This window comes from Oryzias latipes, chromosome 6 (assembly GCF_053564925.1).
Source record: "Oryzias latipes strain Hd-rR chromosome 6, Olatipes_Hd-rR_3.1".
NCBI classification, from domain to species: Eukaryota; Metazoa; Chordata; class Actinopteri; order Beloniformes; family Adrianichthyidae; genus Oryzias; species Oryzias latipes.
In genome coordinates, this window is record NC_136242.1 from 27177784 (window position 1) to 27197576 (window position 19793).

At 40.7% G+C, this 19793-nt stretch overlaps 1 protein-coding gene across 2 annotated transcripts; it reads left to right on the top strand.

Annotated features, from left to right (window-relative positions):
• The first annotated feature begins 11304 nt into the window (after nucleotides 1-11304).
• On the top strand, nucleotides 11305-19792 carry klhdc4 (kelch domain containing 4). Of its 2 annotated transcripts, none has more exons than XM_004069743.3 (13): nucleotides 11305-11806; nucleotides 11933-12024; nucleotides 13389-13467; nucleotides 13870-13968; nucleotides 14510-14646; nucleotides 14767-14859; nucleotides 14941-15103; nucleotides 15168-15246; nucleotides 15469-15677; nucleotides 16790-17006; nucleotides 17070-17261; nucleotides 17337-17444; nucleotides 18734-19792. In XM_004069743.3, the coding sequence occupies exons 1-13, from the start codon at nucleotides 11708-11710 to the stop codon at nucleotides 18907-18909; spliced, it is 1743 nt and encodes a 580-aa protein (XP_004069791.1). In that variant the 5' UTR covers nucleotides 11305-11707; the 3' UTR covers nucleotides 18910-19792. The 2 variants fall into 2 exon arrangements, with proteins under 2 accessions (XP_004069791.1, XP_020559817.1); XM_020704158.2 differs by having other exon boundaries at nucleotides 17073-17261.
• The last annotated feature ends 1 nt before the right edge of the window (nucleotide 19793 follows it).

The window sequence follows — 19793 nt, forward strand, 5'->3', positions numbered from 1 at the left end:
AAATTGAATGTGATCTCTAGGATTACCTGAAGAGATTAAGAGTACGGGTTTGGTGTGATGGGTTTTGTGAGAAAGGTGTTGCCCACATAAGCCAGAGGCTTCCATGGGGGTGTCCAAAGGTTCTGTGAGCAGAGAGAATTTGGAAACGAGATGGGAATCAATCAGGCTTTGTTCAGCACCAGAATCAATTAGGGCTTGCAAATCATGGCTCTTAGAGTTAAAACAGATCTTGACAGGTAAGAAAAAAAAATCTTGTCTGTGTGTCTCACAGAAACACCCGCCCGCGGCCTGTCCGGGGAGCCCGGATGTTTAAACGAGACAGACATTGGTTTACTAAATGTCCCATTTTTTCACAGTAGAAGCAAGAACCCTCCTCGTGACGTTTTTGGCGTTCTTCGGTGGAGAGCTTAGAATGTCCTATTTGCATGGGTTCCGTCAGTAGGCTTGGGATGAGAGATGATCATGGAACGAGGAGGTTAATTCTGAGTTGCAGCTGAGACATAGGAGCTGTGGGATGGTTTGCGGGAAGATTGTTGTTGTTCGTTTTGACTCTTCCAGAGCCGGATATCTGAACGGAGGGCCGCGGTTACTAGTCCTTCAAAAGTGGTGGCTTCAGGTTGAGTACATAGGTGGTGATCTTTAATGTCTTCGTTCAATGATTAATAAAAAACTCCTTTCAGGGGTTGATCGGGCCAACCGGCTTCCACCACTAGTATGCGGAAGTCGATAACGTGATCGCTGACCGAACGATTGTGTTGCTTGAGGCTAAGCAATATCCGGGTGGCTTCTTCCTCTTTGCGCGGTTGATCAATAATCAAGCGAAATTCATTGATGAAGCGATCGTACGGCAGAATAGTAATGGGATTGGCAGAAATGAACGCTTGGGCCCATTGCAGTGCTTTATTGCGAAGGGAGTTAATGATTAGGGTGATTTTGTTGCGGTCGGACTGATAATACCTAGGTGCTTGCCGGAAGATCAACTGACACTGCAATAGGAAACCTCCACAGGCCTCGACGTCTCCAAAAAAAACGTTTCCAGTTGGAGACGGAAATTTTTCAGCGCGGTGATGGTTCTGGAGAATCTACAGTAGATATGAAATGCTTTGTTTCACAGAGGTGAGCTATTACTTTAAATATTTTTTTTTGTTTTTTGTTGTTCAACGTTTTTAAGAGAAACTCAGACTTGATGTTTAGTTTCACACAACTCACTTGTTTCAGTCTTTAAGTCCTGCTTTGATCACCTTTTTTTTATCTATTTTCAAAGTATCCCCAGTGGTCTTTTAATTATGATTATGCCATTTTTAGCCAAAATAAAAAAACTTGTGTAATTTTCTAGGACATAGCTTCTGCAGAGCAGCAGGAGTTCATTAGAAATTTGACTCTGAGTTGTGGCTGCGAGTAATGTTACCATGGAGTAAGTCTGTGCTCATTTCCCATCATCCCATTGTGTACCCTCTTTTCCGCTAGTTATAGCCCCTCACACCCCCGAGCTAACATTTTGAGTGCAACAAAAATGGTGAGCAATACTGAAGCCATACAGACATACAGCTTTGAGCCAGATTCCAGGTCAGACGAGGAAAACGAAGACATTAACGGATCTATTTGTCTACAAGTGGATCCATCAAAATGGAGCAGAGCAGGGAGCTTATGGCTTGTTGATTGTAGTTTTTATGTAACAACTACTGGCTTTTTCAAATGCCTTTTTTTGTTTGCTCCTGATTCACTACGACTTGAATATAGAAAAACTCAGAAACACAATTTTAATCATAAAATGTTTACATATGTCATCCATTGAGTGAAAAGTAGGAGAAATGTTTTCTATTTTTGTTGCACTATTTTGAAAAATTTCCCTATGAGCAAAAATGTTTTTTTCTGCAAACAATAGTACTAGGGATCCACATAGATGTAGTGGTTAGCACTCTTTGCCTCACACCTCCAGTCACTGGTTTAAATCCCAGCTGGGACCTTTCTGTGTGGAGTCAGCATGTTTTTGCCATGGATGCCTCGGTTTCCTCCAGGCTGTCCGGTTTCCTCCCACAGCCCAAAAACAAGTTTCATGGGTTAATTGTTGACTTTAAGTTGACAATTGGGTTGAATGTAAGTGTGTGGTTGTGTGGCCCTGCAACAGACTGACAACCTGTCTAGGGTGAGCCCTAGCTTTGTCAAACAGTGGCTGGGATAGGCTCCAGCTACCCCATGACTCCAAAAGTGGGTTTGAAAGATACTTTATTTCAGTTGATGAATGTCAGTAAGAAATAAAGCTACTTTCTGACTGTCATGGTGGCCTATCAGACTCTTCCCCCTCCAGCTCTGTTGCTCATTCATCTCAGCTATGACTACTCAACTCATCAAGTCACCTGCTACAAAAGGAGACCCAGCTTCATCATTCTTTGCCAGTCCGTTAACCCTGATGGTGCTTAGTCTCCAGAAGCTCACTACGTCTGGCTACTGATCTCGTCATGAGCTGACCTTGTCTGTTTTCTGCACTTTTCACCTCATGCCAAGAGTGTCACCTGAACCTTACCACCTCAAGCAGCAGAAGTCACAGCTCTCCTTTGCTGAAGCCACCTGTGAATGTGAGCCACAGTCTCTGTTCTCATCTAGATCTCTAGCCACGCCACGCATCAAGCCACAGCTCTCCTCAAGATCTCCAGCCACGCCACGCAACAAGAACTTAAGCCACGAACTCTGTCTGGTCCCTCGCTCTTGGAGTTCCACACCAACGGTACCAGAGTCTTCGATCAAGAGCCGCAGCCACGTTACCCACAGCCTCGCCAGGAACCAACAAGAACTCTAATAAACTTCTTACTTACCTCTCACCTATCTGTCTCAGCCTCTGGGTTTCAGCATCTGGGTCCGCCCCGCGTTCTAGTCGTGACACTGACAATGCTAACATTGGAAAAAGGAAGGTATAAATGCTAAAGTCTATTAAACCAAAGTGCAACGCAATGTATATAAACAATTAAAAAAACTTTCCTATGTCATCATCGTTTTAGCTCTTATGGTATCTAGTTTTTTTTAGCTTCTTATTTGAAATATCAGAGAAAGTAAAATGCAATTGAAGCAAATTAATAACTGATTAAAAACAAAACCACAACAAAATACTAATATTGCCAATCCGACTAAAACACTTTTAAGGTCCAGAAAAACGTGCAAATCTTCTTCAATATAATCCCAGATGCAGGACTGTGACACAAATTTTTCAAACCAGAAAGAAGCCCTTCTTTGTGTAGATTTCTCCCTAGGGGTACAATGGTGAACTGTCCTGACTTTACTTTCTTAAGATTATGGGTGAACTTCAATCAGGAAGTCAAAGGGTTTCCACTTTGATGCAACCCTAAAGCATCCTTTGCTTTCTGACTCATGAAACTTACATTAAAACATTAATAATCAGCTGTCTCTGGCCTGTGTAATATTTTCGACCCATGATGCAATGACCCAATATCTTCTCCCAGTGTGATTGTGTAAATATGTGATGCTTTATATTTTATTTTAAATTGTGTGTTCTTTGTTCCGATTGTGAACTGCTATGCTTTAAGTGGAAAATTCTCCACTCAGAGATGAATAAATTTGATCTTAAAGCAATCATAAAAGTTTTGTAACAATTTGATAACTGCTGGGAATGTCTTTTGCAATTAGTCACCAACAATCTTAGCCCAGTGAGATACAAATCTACCCAGTGACTCAGTGGTGAGAAGGAAGGCAATACCTTATGTCAGACTGCTTCCCATATATGTGGGAAAACAAGTTAATGCAGCCAAACTGGTCGTTTAGGATTTATTCACAGCTTTACTGAAATTACCTTTCACTTCTTAGTATTGCACATGCAGCCATGTCACATTTCCCTCAGAATTTCACAGAAGCAGAGGCAAAATGAGATTCAGCAGCTGAACAGTCACATCGATGTAAACGAGGCTCAATAACGTCACACAGACACAAACAGACAGCTGGAATCATATTTTGATTTGAGATTGTGGGGGGAAATTTGGCCAAAAAGTCAATACATTAACATTGAACCAGGCACTAAAATAAATCAAAGTGGAAATTAGATTTCTTATCACCTGCTCCGGTGGACGTGGGTTTAAAAAATATTTTAAATTGAAGGTAATATCCGCTTCTCCATCTGCAGCTTTCATCATCTCATCACCTCTTTCCCTTATTCCTCTCCTGGAGTATCAGTCACGACCAGACGACAGGCAAGCGGAAAGAGGCCGATGCTGAGGGCAGTATTGACGTGGAGCTGCTGAGTCACTGCGTTAATGTGTGTGTTGTTGCAGAGGGACACAGATGCACTCCAGCCATCTGTTTGAATAGATCATCAGAAGAGATGTTTCTTTTTACTTCATGGCCCTGAGCTTAAAGGTAGATGTGTCCAGAAGGTGATTTATCTGGAATTGCCCTCAATCAGATCCTTTGACGTCAGACACGCCGCAAATCTACCAATGACCACCCACACAAGCAAGAAAACAACTCGTTTTAAGCCAAAGAATAGGTATTTATTGGACTTCTCACTTTTGATGTCAGGCACTGGTGGAGAAGCACCAGAATGCAGAACACTGAACCTTAGTAAACACGTTTAGACATGAACAGAAGGGGAACTCTCAGGTGGGACAAAGAAGATGACCTGACAAAGAAAATCTGAAATCCAGATGCTTAAATAAATGAAATAAAATGAAGGTAGATGAGGATAGTTAACTTGAAGCTGGTGTGAATGTGACATGGGGAACACACAACATGAAAAAAAAACAAGAAAACATGACTCAGAACAAACAATAGCACACAAACCCTATATTTGATTATCACAGAGCTCAAAGACATCCAACAAAAATCAACTTTGTAAGTTTAAAAACATGTTTTCAACAAATCCTTTTGAAGATGAGTGATACTGGATCATGTCTCTAACTATCTCAATCCACCATGACTTCATGCAGAATTTACATAGCTGCCTTTGACTGATCAAATGTGACAAATTGCATAGACGGGTAATTATTATATCATACAAATTAATCACGTTGAGGTGAGATGAGTCATGATACTTCAGTAAAAATTAGAGCTTTGAAATTCAAAGTCTGTCATGTCTTGTAATTTTAGAAATCTATCAACGGTATATCAATTAAACTCTGATGTTAGAACTAATTCATTTTCTCAGTAATTCTTCAGAACGTGAAGAAAATCAATTACCGGTAAATATTTTGCAGAATGGTGGCAAAATATTCAATCGAAAACCTAAAGGGTCTTTAATGTTTTCATATGAGTTAAAACAAATTAGTTTTATTCTCAGTGCAGTTTTAGCATTAAATTAAAATGTGAAAAGTTCAGCACTGTCTGCACGTATTTGGAAAATTACGTGCGAATAGTCACTTCCTTTCTGGCATTTCATTTTATTTGCTGTGCAAGTGAATTCAACACTCTGCATATACTAGTATTAAAACAGTTGTGAGCCACAGCCAAGCCTGCCTGCTGGTGCAATGTAACCTAAATTATAATGTAATTCAAAGCTATTTTCACGGGCTTAACAAAGTTCTTTTTCATGTGTAATTTTGTTAAACAGCAGGGTCTGGTTCACACACTGGTTTTGTCATTCCACACATGGTTCATAAAGTATAGATTTGGAACCAAAAATATGTAACTTTGCACAATTTCTTTATCACTAAAGAGAAACTTTTGAGAACAGACACTGTCAGTCGGTGTCGTTTGTGTCCCCCTGTGTCAAGGGCGGGGCTACTCAGCTCAGCACAAATGGCCACGCCCATGTGGAGTAGATTTTGGAAACAGAGGCTTCAGATAAACATGAAATATGGCTTTTTAAACTTTTAGGTTGTGGGATTGTGGTTTAATAACTTCGTAATTATGATCAAAACACCACTGGGAGCGTTTTTTATTTAATAGGAAAGTGCCATGGGGGACTTTAAGGAACCACAGTGTTAAAATTAGTATTAGTATTAGTAGACTTTGATGGTGGGTGTGCTGGGTTTAGTTAGGAAAGTAAGGACTTAAGGTAAAGGGGGTGAGGGTTTATAAGGTTTTTCTTCTTCTCACTCCCTTTTGGACTTTTGCTGTTTATATAATTTTGTCTTGTCTTGTTTTATATAATTTTCTTGTTTTATATAAGTTTGTCTTGTTTATATTATTTTGTTATGCTACACTTGTTTTCACTTGTATAAAATAAACATTTTTGAACTTGAACTATGTTATTGCTCATATATATTCTTATATTTTCTCACCTAATTTTGTTAAATGACTTAACAATAATAAGGATGATCAAAAATGTAGAGCAAATGGCCATAAAGAATAGGATCTGCAGACTCTTATACCTTTGACATTTATCTGTTAGAGACTGGAGCGTGCTCCCTCTTTGTTTTCGTTCTCCTGAGAACAGGGATGTGATTCTTAAAAAAACAATCCTCAAACATTTTTTTCCTCTATAGTTTGATCGGTCTCTTGTTTTTTGTGTAAAGCTCGTGCTCGCCTACAGAAGAAAGAATGTAAGTATCACACCTCGCGCTTTGACCTTTTCTCAGTCAGGCATGGCCTCAGGAGAACAGCGTTAATAGTCAGCAGAGAGAACAACAGCGGTGGGCGGGAAGTCATGTGCTGAGTGTGTTTGGAGTCAGCTGATAGCAGCCCATGGAAGGGACACAACATGTGTCTCTGCTGACACCAAATGCTGGAAAAGATAAAAAGAATAGAATACCATTCTCCTGTGTGGGCAGGAGAATGGTATTCAAGTACAATGAGTTGCTAGTAGCTGTGGAAAGTATGGTGCATTGGGGTTCTGTCCTCTATTCTAAATTACTCCTCTATTCTTGATCATTATTTATCATTTAGGTCTCCATGCCTGTGTTTGGTGGGAGGGATTCCAGATTCCAGTTGGCTCATCTGCGCTCCTGCTCCTGTTCTTGGCCGTGGACCTCTCCTCCGGCTCTTCTCGCGCCCCCAGCCGTCCTCCGGTTCCATCTGGATGAAGCCCATGAGCTACACTATTCAGACATGTAGTTGTAGCGTTAGATAAGCTAATTCTTCTCTAACAGTCCTGTTACATTGCCTGTCTGTCCTGGAAGAGGAACCTTCCTTTCTGTGGACATCTCCGAGATTTCTTCTTTTTATTCTTGGTATCTGTGTCTTTTTTGATTTTTTCCTTACAGAGAAGGAGGGTCTCAGGGTAGGGATGCCCAGTTTAGTAAAGTCTGTTTGGTTTAGTTTAGCAGTCATCCATTGTAATTTGAGTTTGAGTTAATTGATTGTTTTAAGCATAGCATGTTGGAACATACTTCCTTCAACGCAGGAACAGCACATAAATAAATAAACAAAAATAAGTCATAATCTGAGAGTAAACATCCTTATATCTTACTTTTCAAACTAAACAGTTCATTCGGGAAGGGAAGAAAGCAAACATATTTAATCCCTCCCCTATTGTAATATGCATAACTTAAAAATGATCTGTGGTTTCTATGTTATCATTTACCTAAATATAAGACCTAATAATATCAACATTAAATTATAAATATGTAAGTAATCGCAGTAGCCATATCAATGATAACATTTTATAACTGATTTTTTATCTTGTTGTTTACTGGTGTGAAACCCGTTGAGACAACTGTGTTGAAATATTTGGCTTCATAACTAAAATTGAATTAATCATTTTATTTTTTAGCTTTTGTGTTTGTAAAGCTCATTTTACTTTCAAGACAACACAAATCCATTGGTCGCTAGATGACTACAGAACCAGGATAACGGGACAGGACACAGGAAACCATAAAATAACAAAAACCAAAGCCTGATGTTCTGCCAATGCCAACATAGTGAGAAGAACCTTTTTTCTGTTGAAACTTGACATTTTAGGTCAAACCTTCAGAGGTTTAGAAGTTGGGAGAAGGTAAAACAAGATTCAGAGCGTATGATGTTGGATTTTAAAAATATGGGCACAAAAAAGCAAAGAATTGTAAGTTGTCCCTTTTAAAACAACGAGTTTGCTCTATAATGTTCATCATGGATTCTCCTTAACTCTGAGAAATAGAATGAAAAAAAAGAATCCAGGAAATTATATTGTTTGATTTTTAAAGATCATTTCATATAATGGAGCAGAAAATAAGCATTTATCTCTAACAAACAGCCATGAATTGTGTCCCTAACAAACCTGTTATTACTTCTTTAAAAAGCTCCTCTATCCTCCACTAGTTGCCTGTATTAATGTCACCTGTTTGAACTGGTTATCTGTATAACCTGTCAACACCCTTTAAACAGTCAGACTGCAACCTCCCCACCATGACCAAGACCAAAGAGCTGCCAAAGGACACCAGAGATGGTAGATGGGATTAGATTAGATTAGATTTGTTTATTAATCCCACGAATGGGAAATTTCCTTGTCACAGTAGCATGGAGTTTGGCACAAGTATGTACAGACAGTAATGACAAGTTAGACAGACACACATTTGAAAGAATATATACAAAAGTAAGAGTGTTCTGATAAATAAACAGGGAAAGAGATGTGCTGGTATATAGAGGTCATCTGTATATACATTTTTGTACAGTGGAATAAAAAACAAAACTAAAACAATAAAAACTATTTACTTAGGCTGAGGTTGAACAGCCTGATGGCAGCTGGGATGAAGGACCTACGATAGCGTTCCTTCTTGCATCGTGGGTGCAGCAGTCTGCCACTGAAGGAGCTGCTGAGGTCTGAAACAGTCTGGTACAGTGGGTGAGAGGGGTTGTCCATGATTGATGTCAGCTTGGCTAACATCCTCCTCTCACCCACCTCCTCGATGGAGTCCAGGGAGCAGTCCAGGACAGAGCCGGCCCGTTTGACCAGCTTGTTCAGTCTCTTCCTGTCTCTCTCCGAGCTTCCGCTGCTCCAGCAGACCACTGCATAAAGGATGGCTGAAGCCACCACAGAGTCATAAAAAGTTCTTAGCAGTGTCCTGCACACCCCAAAGGACCTCAGTCGTCTGAGCAGGTGGAGACGACTTTGGCCCTTCTTGTACAGGGCATTTGTGTTGTGTGTCCAGTCCAGTTTATTGTTTAGGTGAACACCCAGGTATTTATAGTCCTCCACGACCTCAATGTCCAAGCCCTGGATGTTCACCGGTGCAGTCAGATGTGGTTTCCTGCTGAAGTCGATCACCACCTCCTTCGTCTTGCTGGCGTTGATGTGCAGGTGGTTCAGAGCACACCAGTCCACAAAGTTGGTGATGACCTCCAGGTACTCCAGATCGTTTCCCTGAGATATCCGCCCGACAATGGCTGTATCATCAGAGAACTTCTGGAGGTGGCAGCTGTCAGTGTTGTGTGTGAAGTCCGATGTATACAGGGTGAAGAGGAAAGGAGAGAGCACAGTACCCTGTGGTACCCCAGTGCTGCAGACTACCACATCAGACACACAGTCATGAAGCTTCACATACTGCGGCCACATACTGCGGGATGAACTATTCTACAACAAGCAAGTAGCTTCGAGAGAAGAGATCAACTGTTGCAGCCATTATTAGAAAATAATAAGAAATACTAGATGAGCTGGAGCTCCATGAAAGATCTCACCTGCTGGGGGAAAAATGATCTTGTAAACGATGAGGAAAGGTTCTCACAGAGGGAGAATGTCATGAGATTAGTTGAGGGCGAAGAAAGCAGAGTTGCATCGCCAGAACACCAAACCACTGTGAAGCATGGGGGCGGAACCATCATGCTTTGGGGATGCTTTTCTGCTAAGACAGGATGACTGATCCATATGAAGGATGAACAGGGGCATGTATGGTGAGATTTTGGGCAGAAGCCCCCTTCCAACAGTGAGGGTATTGAGGATGGAACTTTTACTGGATGTTCCAGCATGACAATGATTCCAAACATCGCCTGGACAGTGAAGTTGTGGCTAAATATGGAACATTTTAAGGTTCTGGTGTGTTCTAGCCAGTCTTCAGACGTCAATCCAACAACAGCCCCAAAATATCACAGCTCTAAGGAAGGTCTGCATGGAAGAATATGCAGCTACAGTGTGTAAACCTGGTGAAACCTACAGTAAACCATTGAACAAATCTTGTTTTGATGCAACTTTATCCATTAGATTTGTTTTTCTATTTTTTTAGACTAATTATCCATACGTTCAGGTTAGTGAGCACAGACTGCGTTTAAAGAAACCCTATATTGCCCTCTTCTGGTCACAAGTGTTCAAACAATAAACTCAGAAAATTCAAATTCTCCCTTGTTTTTGGTAAGGGTTTGGGTACCTGGTTTCACAGCAGAAGTAACAGTTGTAGTTTCCTTTCATGCAATTACTTGTGGTGAATTCACAAATGCATGATTTAAACTGGAGCAAACGGCTGAAATCCCCACTGCTGCATGAGATCAGGACCTGTCCGAGGGCCTCAGGTGTCAGACACATGCTATATCGCGGTGTGAGGACGCTGCCATGGCACACAAACATCCATCACCTTCCCTCTGCAACATTCCACACACACAGAGGACAACCGAACACGTGCGTTCAAACACGTTTAACTGCATGGTACCGGCTCGTCCTGCAGCGGATGGAAACCTCTCACTCATGGCGTGGAGAAAGTTAATGATGAAATAAGGATTTTTGACTTTGTAAAGTTTAAAAAATCTCTCACCAGGTATTTAGAAATGTGTGAAGCTGTATGAACCCTCATGTCAAACTGAATTCTGGTCTTTTTTTTAAAAAAAAAAGGGAATCATAACAATAATAGCAAAACTCTTGATAAGTGTGATAACATTCATAGTGTATATAGTATTGAATAGCTTCTTAATTCTTTTGTTATCAGACATGCAGTATTTTTGAAAACACACCTGACATGTTTTGACGAAGACGTTCCGTCTTCATCAGAGTCGTCCAAAGAAACTCTTAGTAATAGCTTAGCGCTATTGTTTGAAGAAACAAATGTTTTTATCCTCATATTTTTATTTGTTTCTGTTATAGTTAGTACTACATCATTCTACTGGGAGGGGGAGGCATTATGGGTTACCATGGTAATGACAGTAATATCTGGGACATCTGAACCTGGGCTGTGTTCCTGGACTTTATTTTTTTTGTTTTTTTCTTGAGGAACACTTTGTTCAAGCCATGTAGTTCCAGCACACACTGGGCAGGAGTTCAATCATCAACCTTATAAATGTGTCATCTGACCTTCAGCCGTGACCCCTGGATGAAGAGTGGAGCAGGCTGTCCACTCATCGCTACCTGAGCATGTCTGAGCTTGTTGCCAGGGTCACGGGCTCGACCCCCAAATTAAAGGAGGGCTTCACACTCACAGTCCATCTGATGTTCCTCTACAATGACGGGAGCCAGGTGGGGTGGCTCAGGCTATCCCTAGATACTTCATAGGCGTCGACTTTGAGTGTAGGTCCCACAGGAACCTGGAGGGCGTGTCCAATCTCACCGAGAACGCTTTAGGGACTCCCCAGTGGAGCTGGAAGGGGGGGTCTGTGGAAAAGGAGGCCTGCTTTGCTTCCCGCGTGGCCCAGATTAACAGCAGAGGATGAATGAACGGTTGGATGGAGAAGTGCCACTCCGATACGCGAGAGGGCGCTACTCTACCGGAACTTCCGGATCAAGTCACGGTTTGTTGCCGGAAGTTAATCTCGCCGACAGCAAAAGAGGCGTGGGGTTTGGCGTGTGTAGGACTTTGGCTTCCACAAGATGTACGGATTTCTTTAGTTAAGAAAAAAAAGTTCGTTTTAGTATCTGTGAATTTAAGCAGTCATGGGAAAGAAAGGAAAAAAAGAGAAGAAAGGGAAAGGAGCAGAGAAAACCGCTTCAAAAATGGAGAAGAAAGTGTCGAAAAGGTCCAAACGAGAAGAGGTAATCCGAACCAGGACGAACTTCTGAACTTTTTATTGAAATCATAACTTGTTTAAAAACAAAAACAAAACCAAACGTTTTTTCCTCTATTTATTGCTTCTCTCGTGTCCGCTTTTCTTTCTTCAGGAGGACTTAGAGGCTTTGATAGCTGAGTTTCAGAACTTGGATGCAAAGAAAACCCAGGTTGTAGAAACATCTTGCCCACCTCCATCACCCAGGTGAGAAAATGGATCCAGGACATCTTTAGCCAAAAATTCAACCAGTGTGACTCAGAGATAAATACAGAGTACAAGTAAACATGTAAACAAGAATAAATGGCAAATCCATTCCAAATTCAAAGTCTTTCAACACATTGGACTGGAATGATGCTTGCCTTGAGTATTTTTTGCTGCCACCACCACGTGAGTGTTGCCTGTTGTGATGTCACTTGTTAGCTTTTTACCTTACTGTAAAATAAACCCACCATTTCTCAATCCACCTGGTATTTTCCAAAATCGGGTACAATCAATTTATTTCATTTTGAAATTACTTTTTTTACTGGTATTGGTGGGCTGCACGGTGGCGCAGTGGTTGGCGCTCTTGCCTCACAGCAAGAAGGCCCCCAGTTCAAGTCCCGGCTGGGGGACCTGAAAAAATCAACATCAATTGGGGGGGGGGGGTCTTTCTGTGTGGAGTTTGCATGTTCTCCCTGTGCATGTGTGGGTTCTCTCCAGCTTCCTCCCACCGTCCAAAAACATGCTTCATAGGTTAATTGGCAACTCTAAATTGTCCCTAGGTGTGAGTGTGAGAGTGAATGGGTGTGTGATTGAGGACCTGTCCAGGGTGTCCCCCTGCCTTCACCCACAAGTGGCCGGGATAGGCTCTGGCAGCCCCTTGACCCCGAAAGGGAAATGAATGAAATACAACAATGAAATATAATGAAAAACAACTTCCAACTGGATCATAGAAATAGAAATGAATTAAGTCCTTTAAATGTTACACCTCTATTAAATATATTGGAGGTGGGATTATTTAATTCGCTTCTTCCTAATCCATTTCATGCCACTGATCAAACTCAGTTTGACAATAATTATTTTTTAATGGGTACAATGTGGCGTGTATATAAGTGCAAATATGTCTATTTATGATTTGGAGCAAATGTAATTTAAGAGAAGATAGCGTCAATTAAAAAAGAATTCTAATCTATTTATTATCTTGAATAGCTTTGTTTTATCTATTGTGCTTTTACCTATTTTTATTATCTTTTTAATCAGTCAATGTAAAGTCCTAAAAGTGATAAGAAGGTGACTGCAGCGCCTCACTATGATCTTTTTAAAAAACCTTCCTGAATACAAATATGTCGTTACTTTCACTCCAGCCTTCATTTGAAACCAGATTTAGAAATATAAAAAATCAGTTTAATTCGTTTGAGTTTTAGGGGAGTAGAGCATTCCTACATGAACACAGAAGAAAATTGTAGCATTTGGGAATTTTTCTTCAATTTATTTTTCACACTAAAAAAGTTTAATTTACAAAGATCAAAAAATATTTTAGACATGCAGTTTTTCTATCTTCATGAATGTCTCACATCTGCTTTCTGCAGACTGAACGCCTCATTCTCCGCCCATCCTGAGAAAGAAGAACTTATTCTGTTTGGAGGAGAATTCTTCAATGGGAAGAAGGTTGTTGTAATGTTGATTTTTATTAAATACCAGTAAAATTCTTTTCAACTGGCTCCATTTCATGATTGTTATTCTCATTAATAACATTTTATTCTACCTTTTAATTTAGTCCAATCTCTTTTATTTCTATTAATAGCTTTATTTTTTAACATGTATTCTTATAGTTTTGCCTTGTTCTTCAGTAGTTTTTACTTTTTTCTCTTTACAATAGATTTATAACAAAAACCTGTTGGCTAAAAAGGCTTCAAAGCAGTTGGTTTTGCATCAGTTATGTAAGAATGCCCGTTAAGCTTATATTTTGAACATCTTACCTACTATGTTTCTCTGTCTGATAGTTGATCTGTAAATGTGTTTAAAGCAGAAAAAACTACCCTGAAGACTTCTTGTCTTTTTCTTTTACAGACATTTTTGTACAACGACCTGTTTTTCTACAACATCAAGAAGAACACCTGGTTAAAATCTGAGATTCCCAACCCTCCTCCACCTCGCTGTTCCCACCAGGTAAAACTCCTTCAGGGAAAACTCAGCTTTTATGTTTTACAGTCTGAGGTCTCAGAATGAAAAAAAAGAGTTGTACTTTGTGATTTTTTTAAAAACTATTTATTTCAAAGAATCAAAAGCTGAACACACCCAACCTTTTTTGGAAACTTGCTTTAATTTTTAAAAGCAACCTAAACGTTATCATTCAATTGTTGAGGCTTTTATTACGTTTTTGTGGTTACTGTGAAAATCAGGGGTATATGGAGCTGCCATAAAGGGACATCTTGATGTATTTTTTACTAAATTTGCTATATCTTAGAATAGGTAAAGCATTTCTTGGATTTTTTTCATAAATCTTGTGGCCTCGAGGTGAGGAAAACCCAAGAATTAAAAAATTAACTCAAAAAGTCCATTTGCTCAGCTGAAGGCTGCAGAAACCTGTGAATACATTTTCATGTATCAGTAACTAGTAGCTCACTGTTTTGATGGACAGAAAGCCGATACCTCAATAAAGATGACACTTTTCCATCTCCTCCTTGCTCTGTTCTGTTCCTCCCTCCAGGCTGTGGTTGTTCCTCAGGGTGGAGGTCAGCTCTGGGTGTTTGGAGGAGAGTTCGCCTCCCCAAACGGGGAGCAGTTTTACCACTACAAGGATCTTTGGGTGTTGCACCTTGCCACACATACGTGGGAGAACATCAAGTAGGAGCACAACCAGAGTGTTTCTCCAAACCTGTTGATGCAGTCATGTTTCTCTTTCAAATATTTCCCGCTTTGTCCTTTGTTTCCTCGACTGACGGGTGCCTGGATGTTTTTTTCCAGAGCAACCGGTGGGCCGTCGGGCCGCAGCGGACACCGGATGGTCCTCAGCAAGAGGCAGCTGCTGGTGTTTGGAGGTTTCCATGAGAGCGCCAGGTTCACAACATCAGAGACAAAGATGTTTATTGTCCCCCAATGTTGTTTTTTTTTTAGTAAAAATCCAACATTTTCCTGCAGGGATTTCATCTACTACAACGACGTCTACTCTTTCTCCCTGGACACCTTCACCTGGTCGAGGCTGGCTCCTTCAGGCTCCGCCCCCTGCCCTCGTTCCGCTTGCCAGATGACCTCCACCCCGGACGGCACGGGTGTCATCATCTACGGAGGATACTCTAAGGCGGTACGTTTGTTTTCCATGAGGTGCTGCGGCGCCGTGACCTTCTGTAACACCTTTTCTCCTGCAGAGAGTGAAGAAGGACGTGGAGAAGGGCAGCATCCACTCCGACATGTTCCTCCTGAGGCGGGAGGGGAAGGACTCTCACGGTACTGACTCCTCACATGTCGCTCTGCTTTGGCCAGACCTTCTGACCCCCTTTAACACATCAGACCCATTTTTACAGATTTGGGTTAAAGCAGGGACAAAAAACTAAATCTATCTACTACAACTCCCAAAAACCCCTGCTTCTCTATGTTAACAACTCTTCTCTTTAAAGTTCGAAGGATGGGCTGATTTTAACAGATCTTCTGCGTCTTGCTTTCCCACAGAGAAATGGGCGTGGTCCAGACTAAACCCCTCTGGTAGTAAGCCCCCCCCTCGCTCCGGCTTCTCTCTGGCTGCAGGTCCAGCGGGGCGGGCGGTGCTGTTTGGGGGAGTTTGTGATGAAGAGGAGGATGAGACTCTGGAGGGAGACTTCTATAACGATTTGTACCTGTTTGACTCTGTAAAGAACCGCTGGTTCCCTGGTGTACTTAGGGTAAGCTGCGCCTGTCTGAGTGACCTTGATTTCAAAATAAAAGCTTTTGCTTTGTTGCTTTCAGCCTTTTCAACCGTTTAAGCCTCAAATATTCAACTTTTTCAGGACATCTGTGCTTCTTTTATGATGTTTGAAATGTTAAAATGTATTATGTTTGCTAAGAACTTATAGTAAAACCTTTTAGAATTTTGTGTTCCTTGAGAACCAAAAACAAAAATCAAACTTATAACAAACTAGCTATAATTTTACTTTAGAGAAATGTTTTACAATCAACTTTTACCTGAAGTCTTTCTCCCCATTTTAGGAAGTAAACACATTGTTTGATGCTGCCTTTTTCAAATTTCCTCAAATTTTCTTGCTGATTTATTAAAAGAAGTGAGCAAACAAATCATTTATTTTTGCAGTTTGTGCAATATCGTAACAGTTTTTACCATAACATTTCATTCTTTTTGATTTTCTTGATTAATTCACCACTGAATTAGCAGCTTTTGTAGTTCATATAATGATATGGCCGTCATTGGCTTTTTTCAACTAAATGTTTTAGGTAATTTAGATTTATAAAAGTTTTTGAAGTTCATTTAGGCATTTTTCTTTAGGTATTGTAGTAAACTTTAGTACCTCCTGTGAGCAGCTTTAGCTGCCAAAAAGGACATAAAGCTGTTTTTCTATGCTTGTTTTTGTCAAAAATTCTCATAAACCTGTGTGAAAACACATCAAATAAGCCAAATAAAAGCTTAGAAAAGTTCTATTTTAATGAAGTCATTCGCTCGGCACCTCACATTAAGTAGCACTCATTCAACCTTTGCGTTTAACCTTTTATTTATTGTGTAAAATTGTGTCAGATTAAGATCAGTTAACCCTAAAGTAACAAAATAAAAGTTAATAATCTAACTTTATCAAGTGTTAATAAAAAACAACACTGGTGTTGATAAACCTACAAAAATTAATGACATTGATCCTGATCATCTTTAAAATTTAGTAGAAATGTATTTATTTTTTCTTCTAGTGTCCGACTATCGTAAACATTCTTTGTATTTGCGTCTGGTGTTTGATTCTGCTTCGTGTCCGTCGTTCTTGTCAGATGTTCTGACTGTTTCTCTTCGTCTGTTTAGGGAAACAAGACAGAGAAGAAAAAACGACGGAGGGGAAAGAAGGCTGGTGTGGAGGAGGAGGGCGGGGCAACAGACGAGGAGGTGGGACCTCAGGTACCCACTGAGATTGTCAAGGAGATCGTCACTGAGGATGGCACGGTGATGACCATCAAGGAAGTGATTTCTGTTCCTCAAGACGTCAAGGAAGAAGAAGAAGAGGAGGAAGAAGAGGATGATGGTAGGAAGACATGTGAAATGAAACTCTTCCAACTGGTTTCATTCTCTGGCGGTTTTTTCTCAGCAGCTTCGGCCTCAGGGCCCCTTGTGGAGCCTTGTCCCAGATCCAGCGCCATGGCAACAGTGCGTCAGGGAAAACTGTATCTGTATGGAGGGATGTTTGAGGTGGGAGACCGCCAGTTCACACTGGGAGACTTCTACTGCCTGGACCTCCACAAGATGGACCAGTGGGAGGTTCTAGTAGAAATGGATCCAAGTGAGTCGCAGGGAAACCGGAAGAGGAGCTGAGATTCTGTGCTGAAGTTGAAAGTTTTATGATCTTACTCTGCAGAAACACAGGAGTGGCTGGAGGAGTCTGAGTCAGAGGGTGAAGAGGATGAAGAGGAGGAAGGAGCAGAAGGAGAGGAGGAGGCTGAAGAGGAGAGCGAGGATGAAGAAGGCAAGAGATGAATCAGTGTCTTTGATCTGCTGCACAGTTGAGATTAGAAAAACAGTTTGATCAGCTTCTGAGTTTACAGAAGAATCATCCTTCAACCTAATGAGGATTTTTAGATTTTACTATCAAAAAGTTTAGAGGATTTTTTCATTTCAAACCTATAAATTATTCTTTTCTCAATTCCTAATAAGAACTTCAAACATCATAGACAACGTTCCAAGGCTTTTTAATGTAGTAATATATACATTTTTTTAAGGGTTTTAACACAAAAATTACAAAACCAAAACATGATGTTCACATTTGTACAACAGGAACACTCAGGAGTTGAGTGGTTCACAGGAGTACGTTTGTTTTTATTTATTGATAAACACTGGACTTGAACAAATGAGATAATTATGAATTTGATCGCCGTTTTAGGAAGATTCCTGGTTTCAAATCCGAGCTGGATTTCTAACTACAAGAGTTACTGTTTTTTAATAGAATATAATCAAGTTTCATCTAAAACTGGAAGTTTCAGAACTCTGGGAAGTTTGCCTCAGTTATCTGTAGAGGTCCTGCTGTGTAACTTGAGCGTCGGGCGCGGCGCATCAGTCAAGCAGCAGCATGTTTTCAGGGTCACTTCTTTCAGAGGAGGCCAGTTTTATCCGTCATTCATTCATCCGGATGATAATTTTTCTCTGTGATTATCTTCTTCAGCGTATCAGGATATTTTCCAGTCGCTTCTAAATCAGCTGATGCCGTTTCTCTGTTCGGGGGCACCAACTTTGATTATAGTGATTCAGGAACCGGTGGAACCAGTTTGAAATATTCTTTAGCAGCCAGGACGGAAGCAGACGGGCCGGCGTGCTCTTCATCTCATTCCCCCTTCCACAAAAAATCTCGCAGCACTTCCTCAGATGCAAAAGTCTCATACAAGCATCTTGAGTTGTCTGAGTTTTCGTGATGAACCGGAGGAGTAACGTGGCTGAAAAAAAATCAACGTATCCGTGAAACCGCGAATATTGAAACACGAATAAGCGGGGGAACGCTGTACTCAGAAACACAATTTTGAGCGTATTTTTCCTAACAGGCAGCAAAAATGGCACAAGAACATGTTAACAACACGATTTTCATCAGATTGGGTCTTTAAAGTCATGAAACTTCACCTCAGTTAAGCCAAACTGCAACCGGACCGCTCAAAAACCTTAACCTAGTTGTACACTTCGAATGTAAATGTTAACAGAACCTTTAGATTTTGGGTCACACATGGAGAACACAAAGTCGAGTTCAGGCTTTTTGTCTGACTTTTCCAGATGAAGAGGAGGAGCACCCGTCTGTGCAGGAGGGGGAGACGGTGACGGACTACCAGATCCGCACAGAGCAGTACTGGATAGGAATCGCACGGAGCAACATGGGCCCCGACGCCAAGGATAAGAAAGTTGCCAAAGTTGCCCTCGCCATGGCCAAAGTTTTTTATGAAGACCAGTAGAGGGACACAAAAGAAATTCCTTTTTATTGAAGATCCTTTTTTCTGAAGCTTCATTAAGACTTTCAAAGAATTGACGCAGCAAACCGTTCTGCCAGAAATTCTATTAAACTTTAAAACACAGCTCTGTGATCCGCTTGATGTAACTGTATTATTTTTAAAAGTTTCTCAATGATTTTCAACTTTAAAAAATATCTTCCAGGGTCTGATTATTTTTAACGACATCAAAGAAAGATTTTATTTTTAGTGTTTAAAAAAATAAAACCACCCCTCTCTAGGGTGATGCTTTTTAACTTTGGGCCAGATTTGGTCACCTCAATATTCAAACATATCCCATTCTTGTCTCCAGCCTATTGTCTAGATCTCTTCCTGTTTATGTTTGACAGATCTTTGACCTCAGCCACAGGATCATCTGCTTTCCCTCCTGATGTTCTACCTTTCACACAAGCCTCTGGTTACATTTTTAGAAGATGTTTCAGATTTAACATATCTTGGATGTCCTTTAAATTCTTGGTCTTATAAACTAGGATTTTGATTTGTTAAGAAGTCTGGAACAAAAAAAACCCAAATTGAGCCTCTGGATCAGTTTCTGTAGCTCCATCTGTAATCCTGTTTTTTTTAAATGAGGCGCCACAAGTGAGAGACTGCACTAAGCAAAGCCGCTGTATCACACGCTCTTTAGCCACTGGGATTAATAGAATAAAAGAAACACTTTCATAATGCTGGATTTCAAATAAGTGCCTAAACCCCTGTTGGTTCTCCAGTAACCACATGGTGGCTCAGCCCCCCTCTTACTGCAACATCAGAACAGAAAAAGCTTTATTTAAAAAAACATGATTCTCCTCTGTACTTAAATTCAATATGGAATAAAACTGGACTGAAGGTAC

Bases quoted from the DNA above. Each gene is read 5' to 3' on its own strand.
- klhdc4 (XM_004069743.3), top strand. From the start codon at position 11,708: ATGGGAAAGAAAGGAAAAAAAGAGAAGAAAGGGAAAGGAGCAGAGAAA. The intron at 12,025-13,388 runs GTGAGAAAATGG...TGCTTTCTGCAG, and splicing joins TGCCCACCTCCATCACCCAG to ACTGAACGCCTCATTCTCCG. The intron at 17,262-17,336 runs GTGAGTCGCAGG...CTTACTCTGCAG, and splicing joins TCTAGTAGAAATGGATCCAA to AAACACAGGAGTGGCTGGAG.